Source organism: Macrobrachium rosenbergii, chromosome 9 (genome assembly GCF_040412425.1).
Source record: "Macrobrachium rosenbergii isolate ZJJX-2024 chromosome 9, ASM4041242v1, whole genome shotgun sequence".
Lineage (NCBI taxonomy): Eukaryota > Metazoa > Arthropoda > Malacostraca > Decapoda > Palaemonidae > Macrobrachium > Macrobrachium rosenbergii.
The window spans coordinates 55,030,110-55,052,170 of NC_089749.1; the positions used below are offsets into that span (position 1 = coordinate 55,030,110).

The 22,061-nt window shown below is 35.1% G+C and overlaps 1 protein-coding gene across 2 annotated transcripts in view; it reads right to left on the reverse strand.

Annotated features, from left to right (window-relative positions):
• Positions 1-430: 430 nt before the first annotated feature.
• Positions 431-22,061, reverse strand: part of LOC136841825 (transcriptional repressor CTCF-like) — a 35,535-nt gene continuing 13,904 nt past the window's right edge. For both annotated transcript variants that reach the window (XM_067109186.1, XM_067109185.1), the window contains exons 9-14: positions 19,606-19,744; positions 17,720-17,873; positions 17,354-17,480; positions 15,021-15,133; positions 13,962-14,060; positions 431-3,163 (exon numbers count right to left, since the gene is read on the reverse strand). In XM_067109186.1, the coding sequence (XP_066965287.1) occupies positions 2,873-3,163; positions 13,962-14,060; positions 15,021-15,133; positions 17,354-17,480; positions 17,720-17,873; positions 19,606-19,744 (923 nt within the window). In that variant the 3' untranslated portion in view covers positions 431-2,872. The remainder of the gene's footprint in view (positions 3,164-13,961; positions 14,061-15,020; positions 15,134-17,353; positions 17,481-17,719; positions 17,874-19,605; positions 19,745-22,061) is intronic.

Sequence of the window (22,061 nt, forward strand, 5' to 3'; positions counted from 1 at the left end):
CACTTAATATAATATTAAAGAGAAAACATGAGGGCATGCTTTCCCCCTGCAATATTAACAAGAAAAACAAAGCCAAATATACACATCAAAATATTCAACAGGCAAAAATAAAGCAGCAAACTTCTATTGTGGAAGATGGCCAAAGAAAGAGTACTATGAAATGGTAGGCGAGTGAGGAGTATTCCCCGACTTGCCCCCCCTCCCCCATAACCACCTCATTACCAAATTCAATAACCATCCCTTAGCACAAGCTGACGGATACCCATATATACTGTAAAAGGCATTAGTTTGTATGCAAGTAGGAACAATTAATTGTTGACATTTCAAGATATGTTAAATGTAAGTCATAAAATATGTAAAATAAGCCAAAGAATAGTCAAATTGCTTCCCTCCAATTCTCTAATCCTAGCAAGGTGACAGATAACATATGTATTTAAATATTATATTTACAAATAACAATAACAGTGGATACCCTGAGACTATATCATGCCTAAGTCAACGGAGAACTTCAACACAGGACTTAGTCTCTGAATGTATCACAGAAGGCCTCACAGAGGCAAATATCACGAGTTACAAATTGGTTTTGGCTTTCTAAGTAACAGAACCTAAAACGGTCTGTAAACTTTGACTAAAGAGTAACCTGAAGACAAGTTGTGGGAGGAAAAGAGGGAAAGCTCACAGCAGCACATTTGTTTGTTGAAAAGACTTGGCTGCAGCTACCTAGTTTAGACTATCAGGCAGTAATGCTACATAAGCTGACAGCAGATACCAATATTTCTGTTCATTACAAAAAGAGAATATAAAAAAATGTATTCCACAAAATAGCAGCATGAAAAATTTGAAAACCATTAAAATTAGTTATAACTGTGACAAAAAAATTGACAGATATAGGGAACAAATTATTCAATTACGTAAGCTAAGGAATTTTCCTATTTGTAGTTTGATGCCATACAATGAGACTAAAATCCCTGGTCAATTAACTAGTATTTCAATGGGAACAGTACATGCATTTATAACCAAAACCTTACACTACAGCAAAGCGCTACTAACCAGCTCCCAGTTTCAGGATAGGGATCCACTAGTTCTGTTCTCAGCATTTAGCATATCTCCCCTCTTCTCTGCTGACAATTTATAACTTGGCTGATACTTCTGTTGCAGTTTGATACTGTTAAAAAATTTCAAGTTCTTTACCTTCATACATGCATAATCTTGACCTTCATATATCATATATAAAAAAAATGCCATGAGCATACAATGTTAGTTCCTGTACATCCCACAGTACATAAAAAACTTGAAAAAAAATTTACATAAGTAAAATAATTACCACTAGTACCCTAAAGGGGGCAGCCAGTCAAAGAAAGGAATCCGGGAAAAGAAATAGTAGCCGCATGCACCCGTCCACAAAACACATTTCATCACAATTTATCCTCCTCTAGTTATGGAGGTTCCCAGCCCTTTCCCTACAAAAGGACCATATTTGATAACCTCTCAAAATAAGTCATATTACTTGAAGCTCTTACTATTCCCTCATGTTTAAAATTTAAAAAAAATCCACATGCAATATGCCTAGACTTGGCTGATTATAAAATATTTTTTTATATCTGCAAGGTTGAATTTTGCCCTATTTTTAAGGACAGTTTTTTTTTTTTACACATTTCATGTGTAAAACAATTAGTATAGGAAGAGAAGGAATTGAAATTTTCAACATTTTCTTATAAAATTTGAAGGTGTAAAACATGTTAGAGTGGCCGGAAAAGTTTTTGTCCTGAAACTGATATATAAGGTGCCACTAATTCCTATGTATTGCAGCCATATCCCAGTAAACAAGAGATTTTATTCCTTAACTGGCTGCCACTATATGGTACAACACAATATGCACGTGACCCTCAATGAAAAGTTACTAAGTATTACACTTAGCCACAGACATTTTTGATACACTTAGCTTCTAGTGTAGCACGATTACCTGATTAATATAAAATACTGTACAATTTCATCCAACTTTTTAAACAAAATGAAATATATTCCCATTTTTGGACAATAAACATAACACCAAAATTTTTTTTAAACAAATGAGCAACTGACACGAGAGGAAGACCTTATATGGAATTAATGCTGATACTTTGCAATTAATCTCAACTTGTAATACATGACAGTTAGATTTCATGTACTTTAATATCTACAGCTCACTTTATTATTTAAAACCCTGATGACAAATAATAAAAGTTAACAAAGCAAACATTACCACTGTAATCCTCTTTGCACATTACGAAGGTCTTCAAACAAGTGCAGACCACTACTTTGATACTTCTACCTAAATATGGGGATTTCACAGTAATTTATAGGAGGCTAACATCTTCAAAACCTCAATATCTTGAGCCAATTGTCATCACTACAATTAAGAGCCATGCAATAAGAACTACTAAAAGAATAAAGTTACATAAAAGATTTTAGGTAGTACCGTTTAAATATTTCTGACATTATTAATTAATTTTTTATTTAACTTGGGTAATAAAAAGTTATTCTAATCTCACTCCTGACATCACACTACAAAATGTTTTTGAGCATCAAACCACGAAGTGCAAGACAAATGTATAACAATTAATGTACTAAGTGCTGATATACTTCCACAGCAAAATTAACAATTGTATCATGTTAAAAATGTTTTTACAAGAATATATACCATTCATCATATTCAGGTATACTTGACGTGTCAACTCTTCTCCCTTGTATTCTTTTTCGTCAACCACATCCACAGAGTAGAAAGAGGTTACAGAACAAAATCACAGCACAGTCATAAAATTAAAAATTAGGTTAATAAAAATCTAGCTAGAACATTTATGATTTCCGAGTCCTAAGCATTTCTCCAAAATATCTATTCTCCAAATTCTAGATGAATTTGTCCTTCGTCTTCGTCATCAAAACCAAAGCAAGTCTCCATCTCCTTTTGAGCTTCCTTTTTGGCTTCTGCACTTACTTCAGTTTTCAAAACCTTTTTGTGGTGCTGAAGCTCTAAAAGAGAAGGATCTGTAACTATGGTGTCACCTGTTATTGTCTCTGGCACCATAAGCGAGGATGTGCCTAAAACTCCATCCACTTCACTGCCATCAAGAGAGGCATCTGTAACATGCATTCCATCGGACATCATCACATGGCCTTCGCCATCCTGAAAAGATACAGGGTGTATTACTGTGATGTCAAAACACTTCAAGACAAAATCTGGTCGTTTTCACCACAGTCAGTCACCTCTTGCAATACAAATAACCAAATTCAAAAAAAAAAACAGGAGCCCCTCTAATTAAAAAACGAATCTGACAATTAATAAAGACCTACATCTGAACATTCAAGATATCCTACATCTAAGTTTACAGCCAAAACTTTGCACTTGCATTTCAATTAAATGAGATTCATTTGCATAATGCATCACACTGTCAAGTAAAAAAGTCTAATGAGTTGAGGGAGTCACTACTGATACATGAGCTTATATGTTTAATCACAAATAATTTTAGTCATTTATTGTTTTTATGAAAATACTTAAAATCTTCACAGAAAGCTGGGATCACAGTGGAAAAAAAATTTATGACTTGGTTGTATACAAGATGTCCCAGATTACACCACATAGTAGACCAGCACCTCCAGCAAGATTTTACCATGATACTCTAATGGCATCCATAAATCAAGACTTGAAATGGTAATACTTCTATAAAAAAAAAAAAAAATAAATAAAAAACAAAACAGAAGCTGAACAGCACAGTATGAAATCTTGTAATTTCTGAAATGGTTCTCATTAAAAATTACTTTTTTGGTTACAGTAGTTGTGATAAACTTGGCGGTTTTATTTGCCTTACAAGGTGCGCCAGCCCTACCCTGTCCACCAGTTGTTTCTGGCACATTTTTCAGTGACATATGGTCAGGTCTACTTATACTTTCAACAGAATTTTTGTAAATGTAAATACTGTTGTTGCTGATGGTATTACTGTTTACTGTTCTGTTGATTTTTACATGTTACTATTGTTAGCAGAGTCTATTTATTAGTTCTGCTACTGATCATATGCTGTTAATTTTAATTCTTTAGGGAGAAATTGAGCTGAACCCTAGACCTGTCACTCATTACAGTAAGAAAAATTACAAAGTACTTTACTCCAAAATTCGGGGCTTAGGGCCAAATTTTCTTAATCTCCAGAGTTGGGCACATGACTACGATTTGATGTGTAACAAGTCAAAGGTTGAGTTCTTAATCCCAAGGTTTGGTTGCCCTGACTTTATTTATTGTTGTAACATCCCACAAAGTATGGCTGTATAAAATAAGCCAGGTCTACCTATTTATCATAAAAAATTTTGAGTGTAGTTGCCTTGAAGTTCTTTGTTTTAAAATTTTCAGCTGTTTACTGCAATCCAATTATCGACAATTCTACATGTGACTGTCTCTTGGAGAAGATTGGTATGGTTCTGTCACAGGATTCAGAAGCTTCATTTGTTATTTGTGGAGACTAATGCAAAGCACAGCGAGTGGCTAAAATCAAATTCCGCAGATCAAAATGGGCAACCTGCTTGAGTTCTGTGTATCCTCCAATTTTGTCTGGCTAATTGAGGAACCCTAGCACATTTCTGGTAACAGATTAGACCTCATATTCACAGATGTTCCAGCTATTGTCAAGTCCAAGGTCTGCAAATATATAGGCACTTCTGATCATTGCACCACTGAAATGGACATATCTGTCAATCAGTATATTCCTAATGCCACCATTGGAAAAACAGTCTGGCTGAAATCTACAGCGAATTGGGATTGCACTGCTGAAGCTTGTCAGGCACTTAACATTTCATATACTATATCACATCCTGGTCCCAAGAAGTTAATGAAATGCAGATGCCTATGGCTATTTTAATAAGGTGTCTCTAGTAAGGTCATCAAATTCTGGGCAAATGACCAGCCATGGTTTGATGATACATGTAGACAAGTTGCCTTGACACACAGACCAAATTCAACACATGGAGACTATACTGTTCAAATGACAATTACAGTAAACCCCCATGATCTCGCCTTTTATGAGATTTCTCTATGGAACATATCATTATTCGCTGAAAATTCACCCATTCACGGTATTTTTCACTGAGAAATATTCACTAATTACTGTATTTTCATCTCATTTTCATGATATATGCACTTTTTGTGATAAAACTATTAAAATACTCAGGTAGTGCTCAAGTTACGATAATTCAATTTTGCAATGGGGTAAGCAATTAATGCCGATACAACATATTTTGAAAATATTTTTAATTTTCTTGTGGGCGCAGGCAGCAGCGTACAATCAGGCAGTGAGAGAGACACCAAATTACACTAGACAAACTTCTTTTCCTCCATCTCTTTATCCCATCTTCTAGTCAAAAAAGTAAAAGAGAATGATAGAAGTATTGTTAGTAAGTTATAACGTAAACATGCAGCCATAAACAAACAACCGAGAAACTGTGTTTTTGCTTATCACCGAATCGGATAACAACAGCTGTTTTGCTTGTATTACAACCATTGTACAGTAATACACAATTACCGTGGGTTATAGTACAAATGACGTTATATAGAATAGGACTGATATATATTTTTATATTATACAGTACCCTTATTCAGTATGGATAAAAAAGTTCAGCAAGGAAATATACTACTAACTTTATGCAAGTTGTAGCTGAAGCTGAGAAAACAATGTTCAAGCTGCTAATGACTAGCGGACCATAATTAAATTTTTTTTTCAAAACACTGGGCATGAAAGAACACATTACTGCTATTTTTACGCCAATAAGCGATAAATACATAAAGCTCTATTATGAAATCAAGTGAAAAAGCAAAGCTTGATTTTTTTTTTTACACAAAACAAACGCCCCCATACGGCCAACATCATCTATTAACGAAAAAATAGCTAAATTAATTTCACGAGATGTATTTCAGTTATATTTCGACTTCAAAACACTTTGTATAATAAAAAATAACCTTGCCCTATAAATAAAGTATTTAGAGATTCATTTACGCTAACTAGAAGCAAGAAAAGCGCTCTGAACTGAGTTAAATACGGCGAAATAAACACCACGTAAATGATTTCCAAACCAAAACATTGACTGCTATGATCGCAATTTATAATACAAAAGCAATATAAGAATATATACAAATTATTGGATACAGTGAATTAAAGCATAACATTTTAAAAGATCCATGGAAAAGATGCATATTCGCTATGTTGATGTTTGTATAATACGATATGTTAATATAGAGTACTGTACAGTAAAATGTAGGATAGGCTACCATATACAGTATGTATATGATATACCATAATGTAGGCTAAGCTAATTCTTCTTTGTTATTCAATTTCTCTTTGTATTAAATTATCATGTCACTCTGCATGAACCTCCATAATTAGCTGATATTAATATAATAGCTAATATACCGTGTATGTATAGTTATTTTATAGTGTAGGCTAGTCTACCATATATGGTTACATGGTACCAAATATCCTAGTGTAGGCTAGGCTATATTCAAGGTATGTTTTTTTCAACAAACGATGGGTTTCTTTGGAACCTAACCCCATCATAAGTAGGATAATACCTGTATAAGTATTTTTAGTTTTTTTGTGTGTTTGAACTATCAAAATAGGCAGTTCTAAGTGTTTTTAGAAGGGTTCTAAGTATTCGCGGGTTTTAGCTATTCGGGGGGGTTGGGGGGTGGTACGCATCCCCCACGAATACGGGGGATTTACTGTACACCAGTTTTTTTGAGTATTGCTGTTTTGTGAACAGACCTTATCATACAGCTGAGAGAATTACAATAATTCCTTGAAGAGGAAACTTGATGGAATTACTCAGCCTCATCTGTGGCAGACCAGATTGGCATCATCTATTTTTGGGTCATATTCATATTACATTCCACCACTACTAACAGATAATGGTAGATTGGTTGCCGATCCTAAGGAAAAGGCTGAACTGCTTCATCGATCTTTTGAAGCTAAGCAGTCAGCTCAGGATGTCCCTCTCCATGATACTTGTCATCCCTGTTCTAGGGATGTTAAGAAAATTCTTGATGATATTGATAGCTGGGGTGGAGAAGGTACTGATGGTTTCCTCCCTTTCTTTTTAAAAAAAGTTTCTAGCGTATTGTCTCCCAAGATTAGTAGATTCTATAGATTTTTATGTCAATGCAGTATCTTTCCAGATGAGTGCAAGCTTAGTAATGTGGTGCCTGTTCCAAAGAATGGCATATCTGAAGACTGCAGTAACTATAGGCCAATTTCTCTTCTCTCTCGGCTCTCCAAAGTTGCAGAAGAACTTATTTTTAGCCAATATATAAGTATGTGGAATCTAAAGGATTGTTAGCTGATAGTCAATAAGCATACTGTACGAGAAGCAGTTAAATACCCGGGATGCTCTTTGAGGCTTTACATGCAATTTTCAAGAGAACCTTGATAAGTGTTTTGAGTGGAGTGTAATTCAAAAAGATTTTAGTTCTGCTTTTGATTTAGTAAATCACAAGCCACTTATTCATGTATTTCAAAATCTTCGAGTGGGTGGATACATGATTACTTCAGATTTCCTACAGGTAGGCTTCAGCAAGTTGCTGTTTATGGGATCTTTAGTGGACCAAGACCTACTGTGTCTGGAGTTCCACAGGTTCGTGTTCTTGGTCCACTGTTATTTTTAGTGTATACAAATGATATGGTCATTGGCCTAGAAAACAAGATTGTTCAGTATGCAGATGATGCAACACTTGTGAGTGTAATACAGTCTCCACTTATGAGAAATGAAGCTTCCCTCAGTCTCAACTGGGACAGACCAGATCAGTGAATGGTGCAGTCAGTGGGGTATGAGGCTGAACTCTAGTAAAATGAAAACACTGTTGATTAGATCTCGAGCAGATTTTCCACCCCATCCTCCCCTTCAGGTGGATGGGACTGGAGTGTATAAGTCTGAAGCTTTAACTATTATAGGTGTAACTTTTGACTAGCATCTTACGTTTGAGAAACACCTAATGAAAGTTTCAGCAAATGCCACAAAAAGTCAGGGAACCTGTTTTATGTCATTTGTCCATCCGTCACTAGAATATTGTTCTCCAGCGTGAATGTCTGCTTCTGCCAGAGATTTTTTTAGATAGTGGTTTGTGGTGGTAGGTTTCTGTTTCCTAATATTAGTAGTTATGACTTGACCATCGACGGATGGTCTCTTGTTTGTCAATTTTTAACAGAGATCTTCAACATTCACAATTGATCCCTGATCCCCTCTTCCTGCTGAAAGCAGCCAGATTCACTGAATAGCAGCAACAATATAAAGTAAATGTGCCCCACTGTCGAACTTCTCAGTTCCACAGGTCCTTTATTCCTCTCTGTTGGACTGTGGAACAGCCTGCCTAAGGATGTCGTGCAATTGAAACTGCAGAATTTCAAGCGAAGATGCAATACATTACTACCCTAATACAATTCTCCTTGTACTGTATTTTAATAATTTACTTACATTTTTATTTTTTCAATTATTAATTTCTTGCTTTTCTAAAAAGTGATCTCTTTCTGTATTTCCCATTACCTTCTGTTACTTCTTTCTAGTGAACACTATATTCTTTGGAAGCTTGAATTTCAAGTCAAAAGGCCTGTATGGGCTTGTTCCATATGAATAGGGTTCATCTTCTGAATAACAATATTCGTTACAGCAGTATTCTGAAGAATGAATTACAATTATTGACCACACAGCAAAACTCACCTCTATGTAAATGTCAATTAACCCTTTAACGCCGAAGCCCTATTTACAAAAACGTCTCCCGTATCCCGGCGGCGTTCGGTGAGTTAGCGCCGAAGCGGAAAAAAGTTTTTTTCAAAAAATCACAGCACGCTTAGTTTTTAAGATTAAGAGTTCATTTTTGGCTCAATTTTTTTGTCATTGCCTGAAGTTTAGTATGCAACCATCAGAAATGAAAAAAAATATCATTATCATATATAAATATTGGAATATATGACAGCAAAAAAAAAAAAATTGTATATAATTGTATACAAATCGCGCTGTAAGCAAAACGGTTAAAGCTAATGAGTTAATTTTTTTTAGTTGTATTGTACACTAAATTGCGATGATTTTGGTATATAACAAATTTTAAAACGATCAAAGCAACACAGAGAAAATATTATCACAAAATGTTGCATGAATTCGTAACGCTCGGATGTAAAAAAATGTTTTTTTCAAAAATTCACCATAAATCGAAATATTGTGCTAGAGACTTCCCGTTTGTTGAAAAATGAAGCTAATTGATTGAATATTACTAGAATGTAAGTGTTTTAGCTTACAATTGCAGTTTTCGACCATTTCGGTCGAGTTAAAGTTGACCGAAAGTCGAATTTTTTCTATTTATCGTGATTTATATGGAAATATTTCAAAACTGATAAAAGCTACAACCATGAGTATTTTTTGTTGTATTGTACATGAAATTGCACACATTTTCATATATAAAACTTTATGTAACGACTAATATAAAGTGGTGCAAATATTACGACAACGAGACGAAAGAATTTCTGAGATGTTTGGCCGAGTTACCGCGCAGACGTAAGGAAAATGTTTTTTTAAAAAATTCACCATAAATCGAAATATTGTGCTAGAGACTTCCAATTTATTGCAAAATAAAGTTAAACGATTGAATATTACTAGAATGTAAGAGTTTTAGCTTACAATTGCGTTTTTTGACCATTTCGGTCGAGTTAAAGTTGACTGAAGGTTGAAATTTTGGCAGTTATCGTGATTTATGTGAAAATATTTCAAAACTGATAAAAGCTACAACCATGAGCTATTATCTGTTGTATTCTACATGAAATTGCGCACATTTTCATATATAAAAGTTTATGTAACGACTAATGTAAAAGGATGCAAACATTACGACAACATGATGAAAGAATTTCTGAGATGTTCGCCCGAGTTTCATGGCGAGATGTAAGGAAAAAAAATTTTTTTTCAGAAATTCACCATAAATCGAAATATTGTGCTAGAGACTTCCAATTTGTTGCAAAATGAAGGTACATGATTGAATATTATTAGAATGTAAGAGTTTTAGCTTCTAATTGCGTTTCTTTACCATTTCGGTCGAGTTAAAGTTGACCGAAGCTTGAAATTTTGGCAGTTATCGTGATTTATACGAAAATATTTCAAAACTGATAAAAGCTACAACCATGAGTTATTTTCTGTTATATTCTACATGAAATTACGCACATTTCCATATATAAAACTTTATGTAACGACTAATATAAAACAGTGCAAACATTACGACAACGTGATTGAAAGAATTTCTGGCGCAGATGTAAGGAAAAGTTTTTTCAAAATTCACCATAAATCGAAATATTGTGCTAGAGACTTCCAATTGGTTGCAAAATGAAGGTAAATGATTGAATATTACCAGATCGTAAGAGTTTTAGCTTAAAATTGCGTTTTTTGACCATTTCGGTCGAGTCAAAGTTGACGAAGCTTGAAATTTTGGCAGTTATCGTGGTTTATATGAAAATATTTCCAAACTGATAAAAGCTACAACCATGGGTTGTATTTTGTTGTATTGTACATGAAATTGCGCACACTTTCATATATAAAACTTTATGTAACGGCTAATATAGAACAGTGCAAAAATTACGACAAAATGACGAAAGAATTTATGAAATTTTTCGCTGAGTTACTGCCGTGCGTAAGAAAAAATTTTTCAAAAATTCACCATAAATCGAAATATTGTGCTAGAGACTTCCAATTTGTTGCAAAATGAAGGTACATGATTGAATATTACTAGAATGTAAGAGTTTTAGCTTACAATTGCGTTTTTCGACCATTTCGGTCGAGTCAAAGTTGACCGAAGGTTGAAATTTTTTGTAGTCGACGTACGGTACATCCACTCGGCACCCAACAGACAATTTTAGTCGACGTATGATACGTCCAATAGGCGTTTAAGGGTTAAACAATACAGTTTTTAAGATGAATTTCACTTTAAGCTTGTAAAAATCAGTTATAATACCTACATAACCTTACTGCAAACAAGTGTATTATTAGTGTAAGCTGGTTATGGAAATAGAATACAGGTAGTAAATGTCGACTTACGACCTATGCGACTTACGACTGATCGACTTTACGACGGCTACGACAATATAATAATATATATTAATATTTAATTTTATATTTTGCTAAAATACGTCGAGCGCGCGTACGATACTTTTTCCCACTACCGGCAGCGCACTCATCTCCGAGAGATGCTCAGCTCTCGGCAGCATTCAGTGTGTTTGTGTCGTTACATACTGCACATTATTACCGAAAGACATTGTTTGTGTGCTCCAAACCCCAATCAAAGATGTCTTCAAAAAGAAAATCTTCCTCAATTTCCAATCCTGCTAAGAAAGCAAGAAAAGCTATTGATCTGGACACAAAACTGAAAGTGATAAAGCAGTTTGAAGGGGGGAAGAAAGTGAATGTAATAGCGCGTGATCTTCAATTATCGCATTCTACTGTGTCGACAATTTTGAAGGATAAAGAACGGATTCGTGAAGCAGTGAAGGGTTCAGCACCTATGAGATCAACAGTGATAACGAAACAACGAAGTGGACCCATACACGAAATGGAAAAACTATTAAATGTGTGGATTGAAAGCCAACTCAGAAACGTGTCCCATTAAGCCTTCACATACTGCAAATGAAAGCTTTAAGTATTTTTAAGACGTTGAAGGAGCGTGCTGGAGAAGAATATAATCAAGAATTTTCAGTAAGTACAGGTTGGTTCAAACGGTTTAAGAACAGATTTCAATTGCATAATGTCAGAATCACTGGGAAGCAGCGAGTGCAGATGAGGAAGGTGCGAAAAAGTTCGTTGAAAGTTTGGATGAAATCATTGTAGAAGAAGGCTATTTACCAGAACAAATTTTTAATGTTGATGAGAGTGGCTTATTTTGGGAAGCGAATGCCAGAACGCTCCTACATTTACCAAGAGGAGAAATCTATGCCAGGATTTAAGGCCTCTAAAGATAGGCTGACTTTGTTGCTTGGTGGTAACATCGCTGGTTTAAGCTTAAGCCATTTTTGATTTACCATTCCGAAAACCCGCGAGCCTTCAAAAATGTGAATAGGCATACGCTACCAGTCTACTATCGGTCTAACAAAAGGCATGGATGACTCAAGCACTTTTTCAAGACTGGTTCTTAAACTGCTTTATTCCCCAGGTTCGTGAATATTGTTTGGAAAACACTGTTCCATTCAAGGTGTTACTTCTTTTGGATAACGCACCCGGGCATCCACCTCATCTAGCCGATCTCCATCCCAACGTGAAAGTGGTATTTTTACCACCCAATACAACTCCTCTCATCCAACCTATGGACCAAGGAGCTATTGCTGCCTTTAAGGCAAATTATCTAAAAACCACCTTTACCCAAGCAATATCTGCTACAGATGCTGATCCTGATGTATCTTTACGCGATTTTTGGAAAAAATACGATGTTCTTAAATGCATCAAGAACATCGCTGCGGCATGGGAAGCTGTGACGAAGAAATGTATGAACGGTGTTTGGAAGAATTGCGCTAAACGCTATGTGAATACTTTTGATGGGTTTGATAGTGAGAATGAACTAGAAATGATTCAGTAAAAAATTGTGAAATTAGCCAAAGATCTATCGTTAGAATGTGAAATGGAAGAAATCGAGAATTGCTTGACAAAGAGTCGGAAGAACTAACAACTGAAGATCTGATTGCGCTGGAAGAGGAAAAGGTGGCAGAAGAAGAAAGGAGAGAAGCAGCAGCAGAAATGGCGGATGAGGAGGAGGAACCACAAAGAATGTTCACGACCAAAGGCTTAGCAGAAGGTTTATCACAGTTAAATAAACTTCTAGCTCATTTTGAAGGAATGGATCCAAATATTGAAAGATTTTCAAGAATTGAACGCATGGTCCTTGATGTCGTCCATAAAATTTATGAAGAGAAAAAAAACGAACCATTCAGACAAAACTAAGCATGTTTATGAAAATAACACCTCCGTCTACCCGGCCCCATCTACCGGGTGCGACCATGTACCCGATGACGATCCCCAGCCATCCACCAGTGGACAATAATTTTTTTTTTTTTTTTTTTCAAATTTAAAATGTTACGTAATTTTTATTTCTATTTTGTATGTTCATGTTTTTGCTGTACTGTAAATCAAATCTATCTCTGCATTACTGTAGTTTGCCTGAAATTTATAAAGAAAAAATAATTTACCGAAAATAAAACTGTGTTCATAGACGTGTTGGCAACAGTACAAATGTTTTCAGAAGTAAAATTTTGTTCGAAAATGGTAAAAGATTCATATTTTGTAATGTATTTTGTATTTCTATTTTTGCAAATAAATCAAATGTAATAAATTATGTATTTAATTCAAACCTATAAATAAATAAAAGTATATAATACGTCATATGTGTAGCCGATTGGCAATGCAAATGGCGGATAAGAAAATGTAAACAAACCAGACAGATGGTTTGAATGCCTACAATAAAAACGTTAAATACAGTAATAAAAGTAAGTATTAATCAAGGAATTCAAGCATGATAAGATTTCATATTCTAAACGTAATAATAGGTACTATACATGCACATTTTTGGGATAATATAAAATGTATATGTAGGCTAGTCAGTTGTCTATGAAAATGTAAACAAAAAAATACATACATGTATATGTAATATATGTATGTGTGTTTGAACATGGTAAAAAGGATAAAAAGACAGCTCAAACATGATTAAATTTACAGTATTCAATATGCTAAAAAAAGACAGTACAGTATACAGTACATACTTAGGCTATAATATATGATGGATAATATGCAGTAGGTACAGAATACATGTTCATATGTGGTTGGTCGACTTCGTGAAATCGACTTACGACTGCTCTTGTCGGAACCTAATGCGGTCTCGACTACCTGTACAGAGCTAAACTCAAAATCTCTCATATAAATCCAAACAATAATCTTACCTGTAACTGGATAACTTCTAACACAACATACTGGTTACCATCTTGTCCTTCTACTGCCATAATTTCATCATCATCTACATCTCCAGTGTACATCTCAACCTGCAGATCATAAATAAAGCATTTTCAAGAATCTTACGATACCATTTTCAAGTATTCCTTCATTGTATCAATTACAAAACACTATGAAGTCACTTCAAAAGTATCATAAATACCTGATATGAAAGACATGAGACATTCTACATTCAAATTACTGCCAACAGAAAATACAAGTGCATACCTTGCATGCTACACTAGACAACACCAAGTGTTCACTTTCACTTTGCGACATTCTTCTTGGCCTAAGATGCCTGATTTTTTCCCTTTAACTTTTCATCCATCCCCTTTAATTTTCACACTGCTATCTAAACTCTTAACTTTACCTTGTTATCTATTTCACTATCAACTTACAAACAAACCCCTTATTGGCAAACTAAAAGAACCTAGAAATGCAACTCAAAGACCTCTTTAATCTACTTTTAATATTTCAGTATTAGAAGGGCCTCTCGCCACAACTTTTGAAAATGGCATTTTTTGCCTAATCAGCTGGCCAATACTCTAATTTTTATATGCATACTATTCTATTCCTGATCACAAATACTTCGTATCATACAAATTTCAACTTTGTATCTTGAAAAATAAAGAAATTGGTGCAGGTTGAACTTCCAAAACTTTGATGGCTTATAACTCAAAAAATTTTTTTTGTGGCAAGAGGCCCTTCTAATGCTGAATGCCTCATACCTGTATTGAAATACAGAAAACTAACAAAGATGTAAGACACCAACATAATATCTCATCCATGAAATTTTCCCAAACTTAGGCATTGAATATGGATACAAAAATACAAATTTTTCAGAGGACTGGGCATACACCTTTACACCCAAATTTTTTGAGGACTGGGCATACTTGTTTATATTAATAGTACTTAATTACTCAGTCTCATCATTGTCATGTAAACCCAGACAACCTGATACTCAGATAATTACAATTAGGAAACACAAACCATAGTTTAAAGTGACCTACCTGTTGACCATTTATTAATTGTAATCGTTTTTGCCTGCCAATCTTGAGGGCGTGTGCTTTTTCTTGAGCAGATGCATCAGGGTCATGAATAGCCATATGCCTAATGAGATTACCTACAAAAAAAAAAAAAAACAAAATAAGAAAAAAATATCAAAATATTAAATTATAAGTAGGGACTTGTAAACTTAATGTCACCTTCATGGCAATCCCCTGAAACAAAGATATCTGTACCTGATGGAACGCAAGACCTCTCGGCATGTTAGGTGGCCCCCACCCAAAACTTCAGAAGGGGCTATTAAGTCAAAAGAAATGGACCTTTAGACACCGCTTCTTGACTGAGTTGTCTGGAGGTATTGTTGATCTCCCGGCAATTCAGGCAAAATGACAGGAAGTTACAAGCATAAGGCATGAATCATGGATGCGAAACCAAACTTGTCTGTCATGCATCCATCATCCAAGAGTGTGTTTGGTTAACCGCTGTGCCAAGTGATCAAATGACAGATCAGGGTACATGTATGGCATTTTAGGATTTTTCTTGAGCAACCAGCAAATTAAAAGACCCGAAACCCTTTGGTCCCAAGGGTGCCAGTTTTGAGTGATTTTACTATAATACTAGTAACTTCACAACTTCTTAACTTTATATCCATAACAACTTCCTCTTGCTCCATCCTTTAACCCTTAAAGGATAGGCCAAATATATATCAAGCAAACCCCACCCCGACTGGGTAAACTTTAAGGTTGGCCAATTTAAGAAAAAAACACATCAATGGTGTAAGAAAAAAAATTCTAAAAATTTTTCCCTACCTTCCATGGGAAGTTGAAAGTGACTATTTACAATCCTGTTTGGAGCCTTTTTTACAAGACACTCGTAAAAATATGTTAATTTTACCAAGTTATGCATGTTTTTTCTTATGATTTATTCTATCTTTTGTAAAATTATAATTACAGCTCACACAATATCATAACAAATAAGAATTAAAATCGGTAACAAATTCTGAGTACAGTATATTTGTTGTAAAATATTTACGAGATTTACTGAGATGGGGAGATGCAGTAACTTTTTGTGAGGTATACATGTTTTTTCTAATATTTCTTAGCAAAATTACAATTATAGCTGACATACTATCATAAAAGATAAGAACTAAAACCAACAGCAATCCCTGGATATATTTATGAGCAAATATATAAAAAGACGTCCTGGAGCTCCAGAGGGGCAGTACATCCCCTTATGAAATCTCAAGGGCATACCGATCGATGTCTCACCCGTGCTGTCATTTATAGTCCACTGAAGTGCTATGAACAGTTTTCCTGCTAAATTCATTCAAACAAAAACATACTCATATGAGGATTCCCATCCATTAAGGGTTAATTTATATTTGACTCTATGAAAAAAACCAGTCTCTCCTTCTCAGCTTCCTTTGGATGCTTTATCACAATCTCACTTCACTTGTTTTATGCTAGGAATACTGATCTGATCTTTCTGAAGGGTTTCATGAAAAGACCCCAAGACCCAAGTCCGTCTTACATTTTTATCTTATACAACTAGATTTGCAATAATGTCTGAAAACGAGAAATCAACCACCTCACATCTGAAATAAATTTGGTCTTATGCAAAGAGCAGCATGTTTTGAAACATGTCATGCATCTAATAAATCTGCCTTAAGGAAGTCAGGTGTGCTCTGTCATGTGCTCCACGAACTTCACTCTGCACTTCAGTGATGAGATAAATTACTCTTTGTAACAACTAGTTCTTATGACAGACTTTTCACTTTCAAATTTTCTCGATAGATACTTGAATCAAAAGCTTTCAACTAATCAACAACCAACCTCTTATAACATCAACTTCACCCAAGAACCGCTGTTCTTTGCTCTCTCTAATAATACCATTACTTTTACAGTAAAAAACCTGCTGCTCTCAGTCTGTCACATGATCTTAATGGACAACTTGTTTGATCAGTTCACACTCTTCACCTTGGGATCTGGATTTCCAGAAAAACCTAACTTTATTCACTATGAAAGTGTTTGTCATAATTCAAGATCAGACAATTAGCACACACTTCTAGTCTTTCTCCACTATCCCTGCCCCCCAAACAAAAAGACAGAGAAACACTTTAAAGGAGAAGGATGTCTGGTCCACTTTTTAAATGTTTCTTCACTTATGTTAACTTCATTTTATCACTTAGTCTACCACCTCTGACAAATTTTAAGACATATTTGAAAAGAAATACTTTGTAATTTATATAAGACTAAGTAAATGATACAATTAACTTGTAGAATAGATAAGTTCAACATATTAATACTAGTTTCAATGCTCTTATAATTCTAATATATACCTTTATGCCTAAATGCTTTTCCACACTCGGGGCACTCCTGTGTTTTTTCTCTTGGCATAGGAGGGATGTACGTTGGATTATGATAAAGATTCTGATGTCTCTTAAGTAACTGTTTCTGACGGAAGGCCTAGAAAAGTAAAAGGGAGACATGAACTACATTTTGTTGCTTTTTCACCTTCATGTTATCTCACAAGTTAAAACTTTTTATACATTTCTAGTAACTGCCCACACCAAATTATAATAAAACATGGCTTAACAACAAAATTTGTCAAAAATTTAAAAAGCCTTACATTTCAGTCTAATTATACTGTATTTACCACATTTTAAAACTCATGACTATCAACACAAAATGGCATACTAACACACCTGGTCACACTGGTTGCATCGGTATGGTTTTTGTTCAGTGTGTACTAACATATGCGACTCGAGATGTCTTGCTGACGTTGAAGCATATGGGCAGAGATCACATTTGAAACATTTTTCACCCTCATGAGACTTATTGTGTTGCTTAAAAGTATACCTAGAATGCAAAACAACAAAATGTTACAAACTTCATTGTAAAAGTACAAATGTTACAAACCTTACTGTAAAACTGCTTCAGGATATAAGCTAAATACGAAAGCAAAATCATTAATTACTCAATGACTTCAGTGATGCAGCCAAGAACTGTAATGTTGGTTACAGAAAAAAACAAGGATGTGTGTGGAGCTATGCAGTGACAGCATTTCTTATCACACTAACGTATATTGGTGCACCTACGATGATTCTCCATGAAATATGGCTTCTTATGATTATGATTATTATTATTATATTGTACAGTACAGTGACTTCGGATAATAAATTCTTAGCATTTGAAAATAAGGTACTCAGAGGAATATTATGAATTAATTGGAGGGATAGGATATCAAATAACAGAATTAGAGAAGTAACAGGGGTGCAGCCGGTTGACGAGTATATTAGATTCTCACGCTGGAAGAGGCTAGGCCATGTGATTGATTGACAGATTGATTGACTGACTGGATGATGATGATGATGATTAAAATACTTCAACCATGCCAAAGAGACAATTCATTTAGCTCTTACAGGGCTGGTCTTTATTTATCATACAAACACTGCTTTAACCATCATTTCTTAATTAATCACAGCCTTGTAACAACTTTAAAACTGGATAGACATTAAATGCTGAGGACTAAGACAATATTTTCGTTATGACAAACTTGTCCAGTACTTCTCATTCACTGTCAACCAAGATTTGGGCATTCACACCCAAAAAAAGTCCTCAATGTTTTCCTGCTTTACATTTTCTACAAATACAAACTGAGTCACAAGGGGTGGTTACCAACATGTCAGTTCTAAATTTCTTTCTCTTTTTTAATGATGTTTGCCATAATTTTACTGAGGGTTCAAACTACTTTGTTACCTGTTTGGGTTCAAACTACTTTGTTACCTGTTTCAACGCATTAACCATGTGACTTATTCATTATAATGCATTTCAGTGATGTAAGAATCATTTTGGAGAATTTTTGTTTGATCAAGTTATACTTGTTGCAGCCTTTAACTACATTTCCTTTAATACCTACATGAGCAGGAAACCAGGAATATAACAAAATTTTTACTAATGAATATTTTGGGTAATAATTATAAACAAACACTTCGCAGAATTCTGCTGTGACAACAGAAGCTACATCATGGAATGAGAACAGTTTCCCGTTTCCCATCTGGTGATTCCTTAAAAAGCTCCCGCACCAGTGTAATCTGACCCACTGTAAATTGCAAGGTGAGGCCTTTTCCTTTTCAGGTGTTTCAGTTTATGTTGGATTATGATGTTGTGGCTACCAAACAGTTTTACATAATCTCAGCTTATTGGTAACATCTAGAATAGTGTAAATCTTTTCCTTAAAAATACCAATCAAAGTAATATTTATCAAAAGTAATAAACAACTATATGATATATCAAAACTGACCTAAGCCTGCAAGATCTTTCGTGCTTCAGCCCTATACCTACTGAATGAAAATTTGAAATGATTTTACCTATTTAGTAATTCTTCACCACAAAGAAACATCATATTGTTTGGTGGCACAGTTAATACAATACACTAATGAATGTCTTAACACTCAACACTACACTGAGTGGGAGGAATGGGATAGTTCTACATAAAAACACCCAGTTTAACAGCTTCTTTACACAAACTAAACATTTTATATACCGTACAAATTAAAAGACCCAATACACAAATATTCACTAAACTTACCTATCTGGGAAGGCTTTTCCACATTTTTTACATTTCAATGGAGTATCTGACGTATGAAGTTTTTGTACATGTATTCGGAGATCTGTTTTACGACCACAAGTTGTTGGACACAACTCGCAAGCATAAACAGGTTTGTTACCTGATGAAAATAAAGAATGTTTAAGACTATTATTACATACTGGACATTAAGCATACAAATCCTACACAGCTAGTAATGATAATTACCCTCACAGAGATCTATTAATGATAATTATCCTTGTTTAGCCTTACTCTGTATGAAACAAACCTCACTGCACCAACTTTGAACAGTCCATGTAGCTAAGCCCAGCTGCAGAGAACAGAACCAAAGGATCCTGGAAGTCAGAGCCACTCCCAACTGGTCCAGCCAGGGAATTTCCCCTCAAGTCGTGGGATTTCATAAAGCTCCATGGGAAGACACCACTCTGGACATGTGGTTATCTCCAACAAAGGAAATCACACCAAAAACTTCCTTTCCACACTAAATAGAAATTTACACTGCGCAACATTAGGGCACAGGGTCACTCGAAGCATAAACAGCACGAGAAGGGCAAGATGCTGCAGCGAAAGCAAAGAAAGAGCACGAACACATGACACACACAAAAGCAAATCTCAACTATGCGAGATGAACGTCAACAGACAACTGCAAGCTGAGACAGGTGAAAACAAAACGGGTGAGCTACCCCAAGCTCTGGTCACAGGTAAGCCTACTCAATGTGCATATGTTTTTCATTTTTAAGTCAGTAGAAAGCTGCAGCGTACTTTACACTGAGTACTCCATCTACAAAAGCATAGGTTTGTGACCAGTCACAACAAACTATCATGAGCTAAGGAACAGTCATGCAAGAAAAGTTTCTTAAGTCCAAAATTACAGTAACTTGCACACACTGATTTTCTGATGTCTCCAATAAACATAGTATCCCTTGACAGCCACTGCTAGAAACATGGCAAGGGAGTGAGGAAATCTTCCACAGTCCAAAAGTATCATGCCAAGCAAACATGTACTCTAGGTCCGGAATAGCAAGTACACCATACACAGTACGCCAATCCTAGTCTACAAAGAAAAGTTGGAAGCTATCCACCAAAGGATTCAGAACTTTGTGCCACCATCTTCACCAGATATAACAAAGGAAAAAAGGCAATCAGCTCTGATAGTGAGAAGAACCTACATCATGGAATGAGAAAAGAACCATCAGAAATAAACTTGATACTCAAAAGGCTCTCAGACTTTTAGGTTCTCCAAAGACAGGCCCTGACCAGCAGAGAAGATTTAGGAAGGGATAGATAAGAGTTAACTTCTCTGGGATCTTCTAACTCCAATGAAAAGGGTCAAAGCTGCCGACAAAAAGGGGAATCTAGGAAGCAGATGTAGCACAGTAGGATGATGAGGCAAAGGTACCCAAAGGAAAGATGATAAACTAAGGGTCAGAATTCAAACACACATAGAGCATTTGATGTTTTAATGCTAAACAAGCCCTCTTAACCTTAAAATTTCACCTTATTATTGCCTCATTTTGTCTTGTCTCAGTCTTTGTATATAACCTGGTATGGGAAAATTTCTTCTGAAAGTTTAACATTTTTCATTAATGGGAACCTTAAGCCCCATTTTCAAAATTCTACTGTACTTCCCACGGATGGTCCGACAATATGTGGAACTGCCTTCTATATAAATATATATTGCAAAACATCCCAGGAAGAGGTACCAAATTTTTTTATTACCTAGCCTTTACTGAAAGAGGTTTTGTTTATTGATGTTAGTCATGTGGAAGAATCTGTGCACTAAAATGACAGAGGTCTTTCTTGTTTAATAACCAAAATTACTAACTTCTAGTAATTTGCAACAAACTACAGTCAGAACTGAGAGGACTTTGAACCATCACTTTAGTCCTTGGTGAGTTGATTCGATTTTATTTACATTTCCCCTATTACAACCTGGCTGATGTACTTGAAAATTTCCTTGCTCTAATCTTCAACTAAGTTTTAATGAATCCTTTGGGTCACCCCTGCAAGTCTACAAAAATAGACTTTGTGGTCTGGTAAACTACCTTATCATCTTGTCCTTATATACCCTGCTGCAGTATGATGTGACCCAAGCCAGTACATTTTATCAATATATCCAAAATTGTTGAACATCAAGACAAAATATACTGTCAAATCCAGCTCACTTTATAAAAAAGTACACCTTAAAAAGAAATATATGAACCAACATGTATATAACATCAGAGGTTTTCAAATAGGTATAAACAAAAATACAATCAATTGCTCAATGAAAAATTGAAATTCAAGTAATTTTTTACCAAAAAAATATTAAAAGTATCATGATCAGCCCGACAATCAAATATGTGAACAAACTGGTTAACAATAGGAGTCAGGGAATGAATAGTACTTTAATGATCAACCGGTTATCCTTGCATGTGCTTTTCCACATTCTTAAGTGA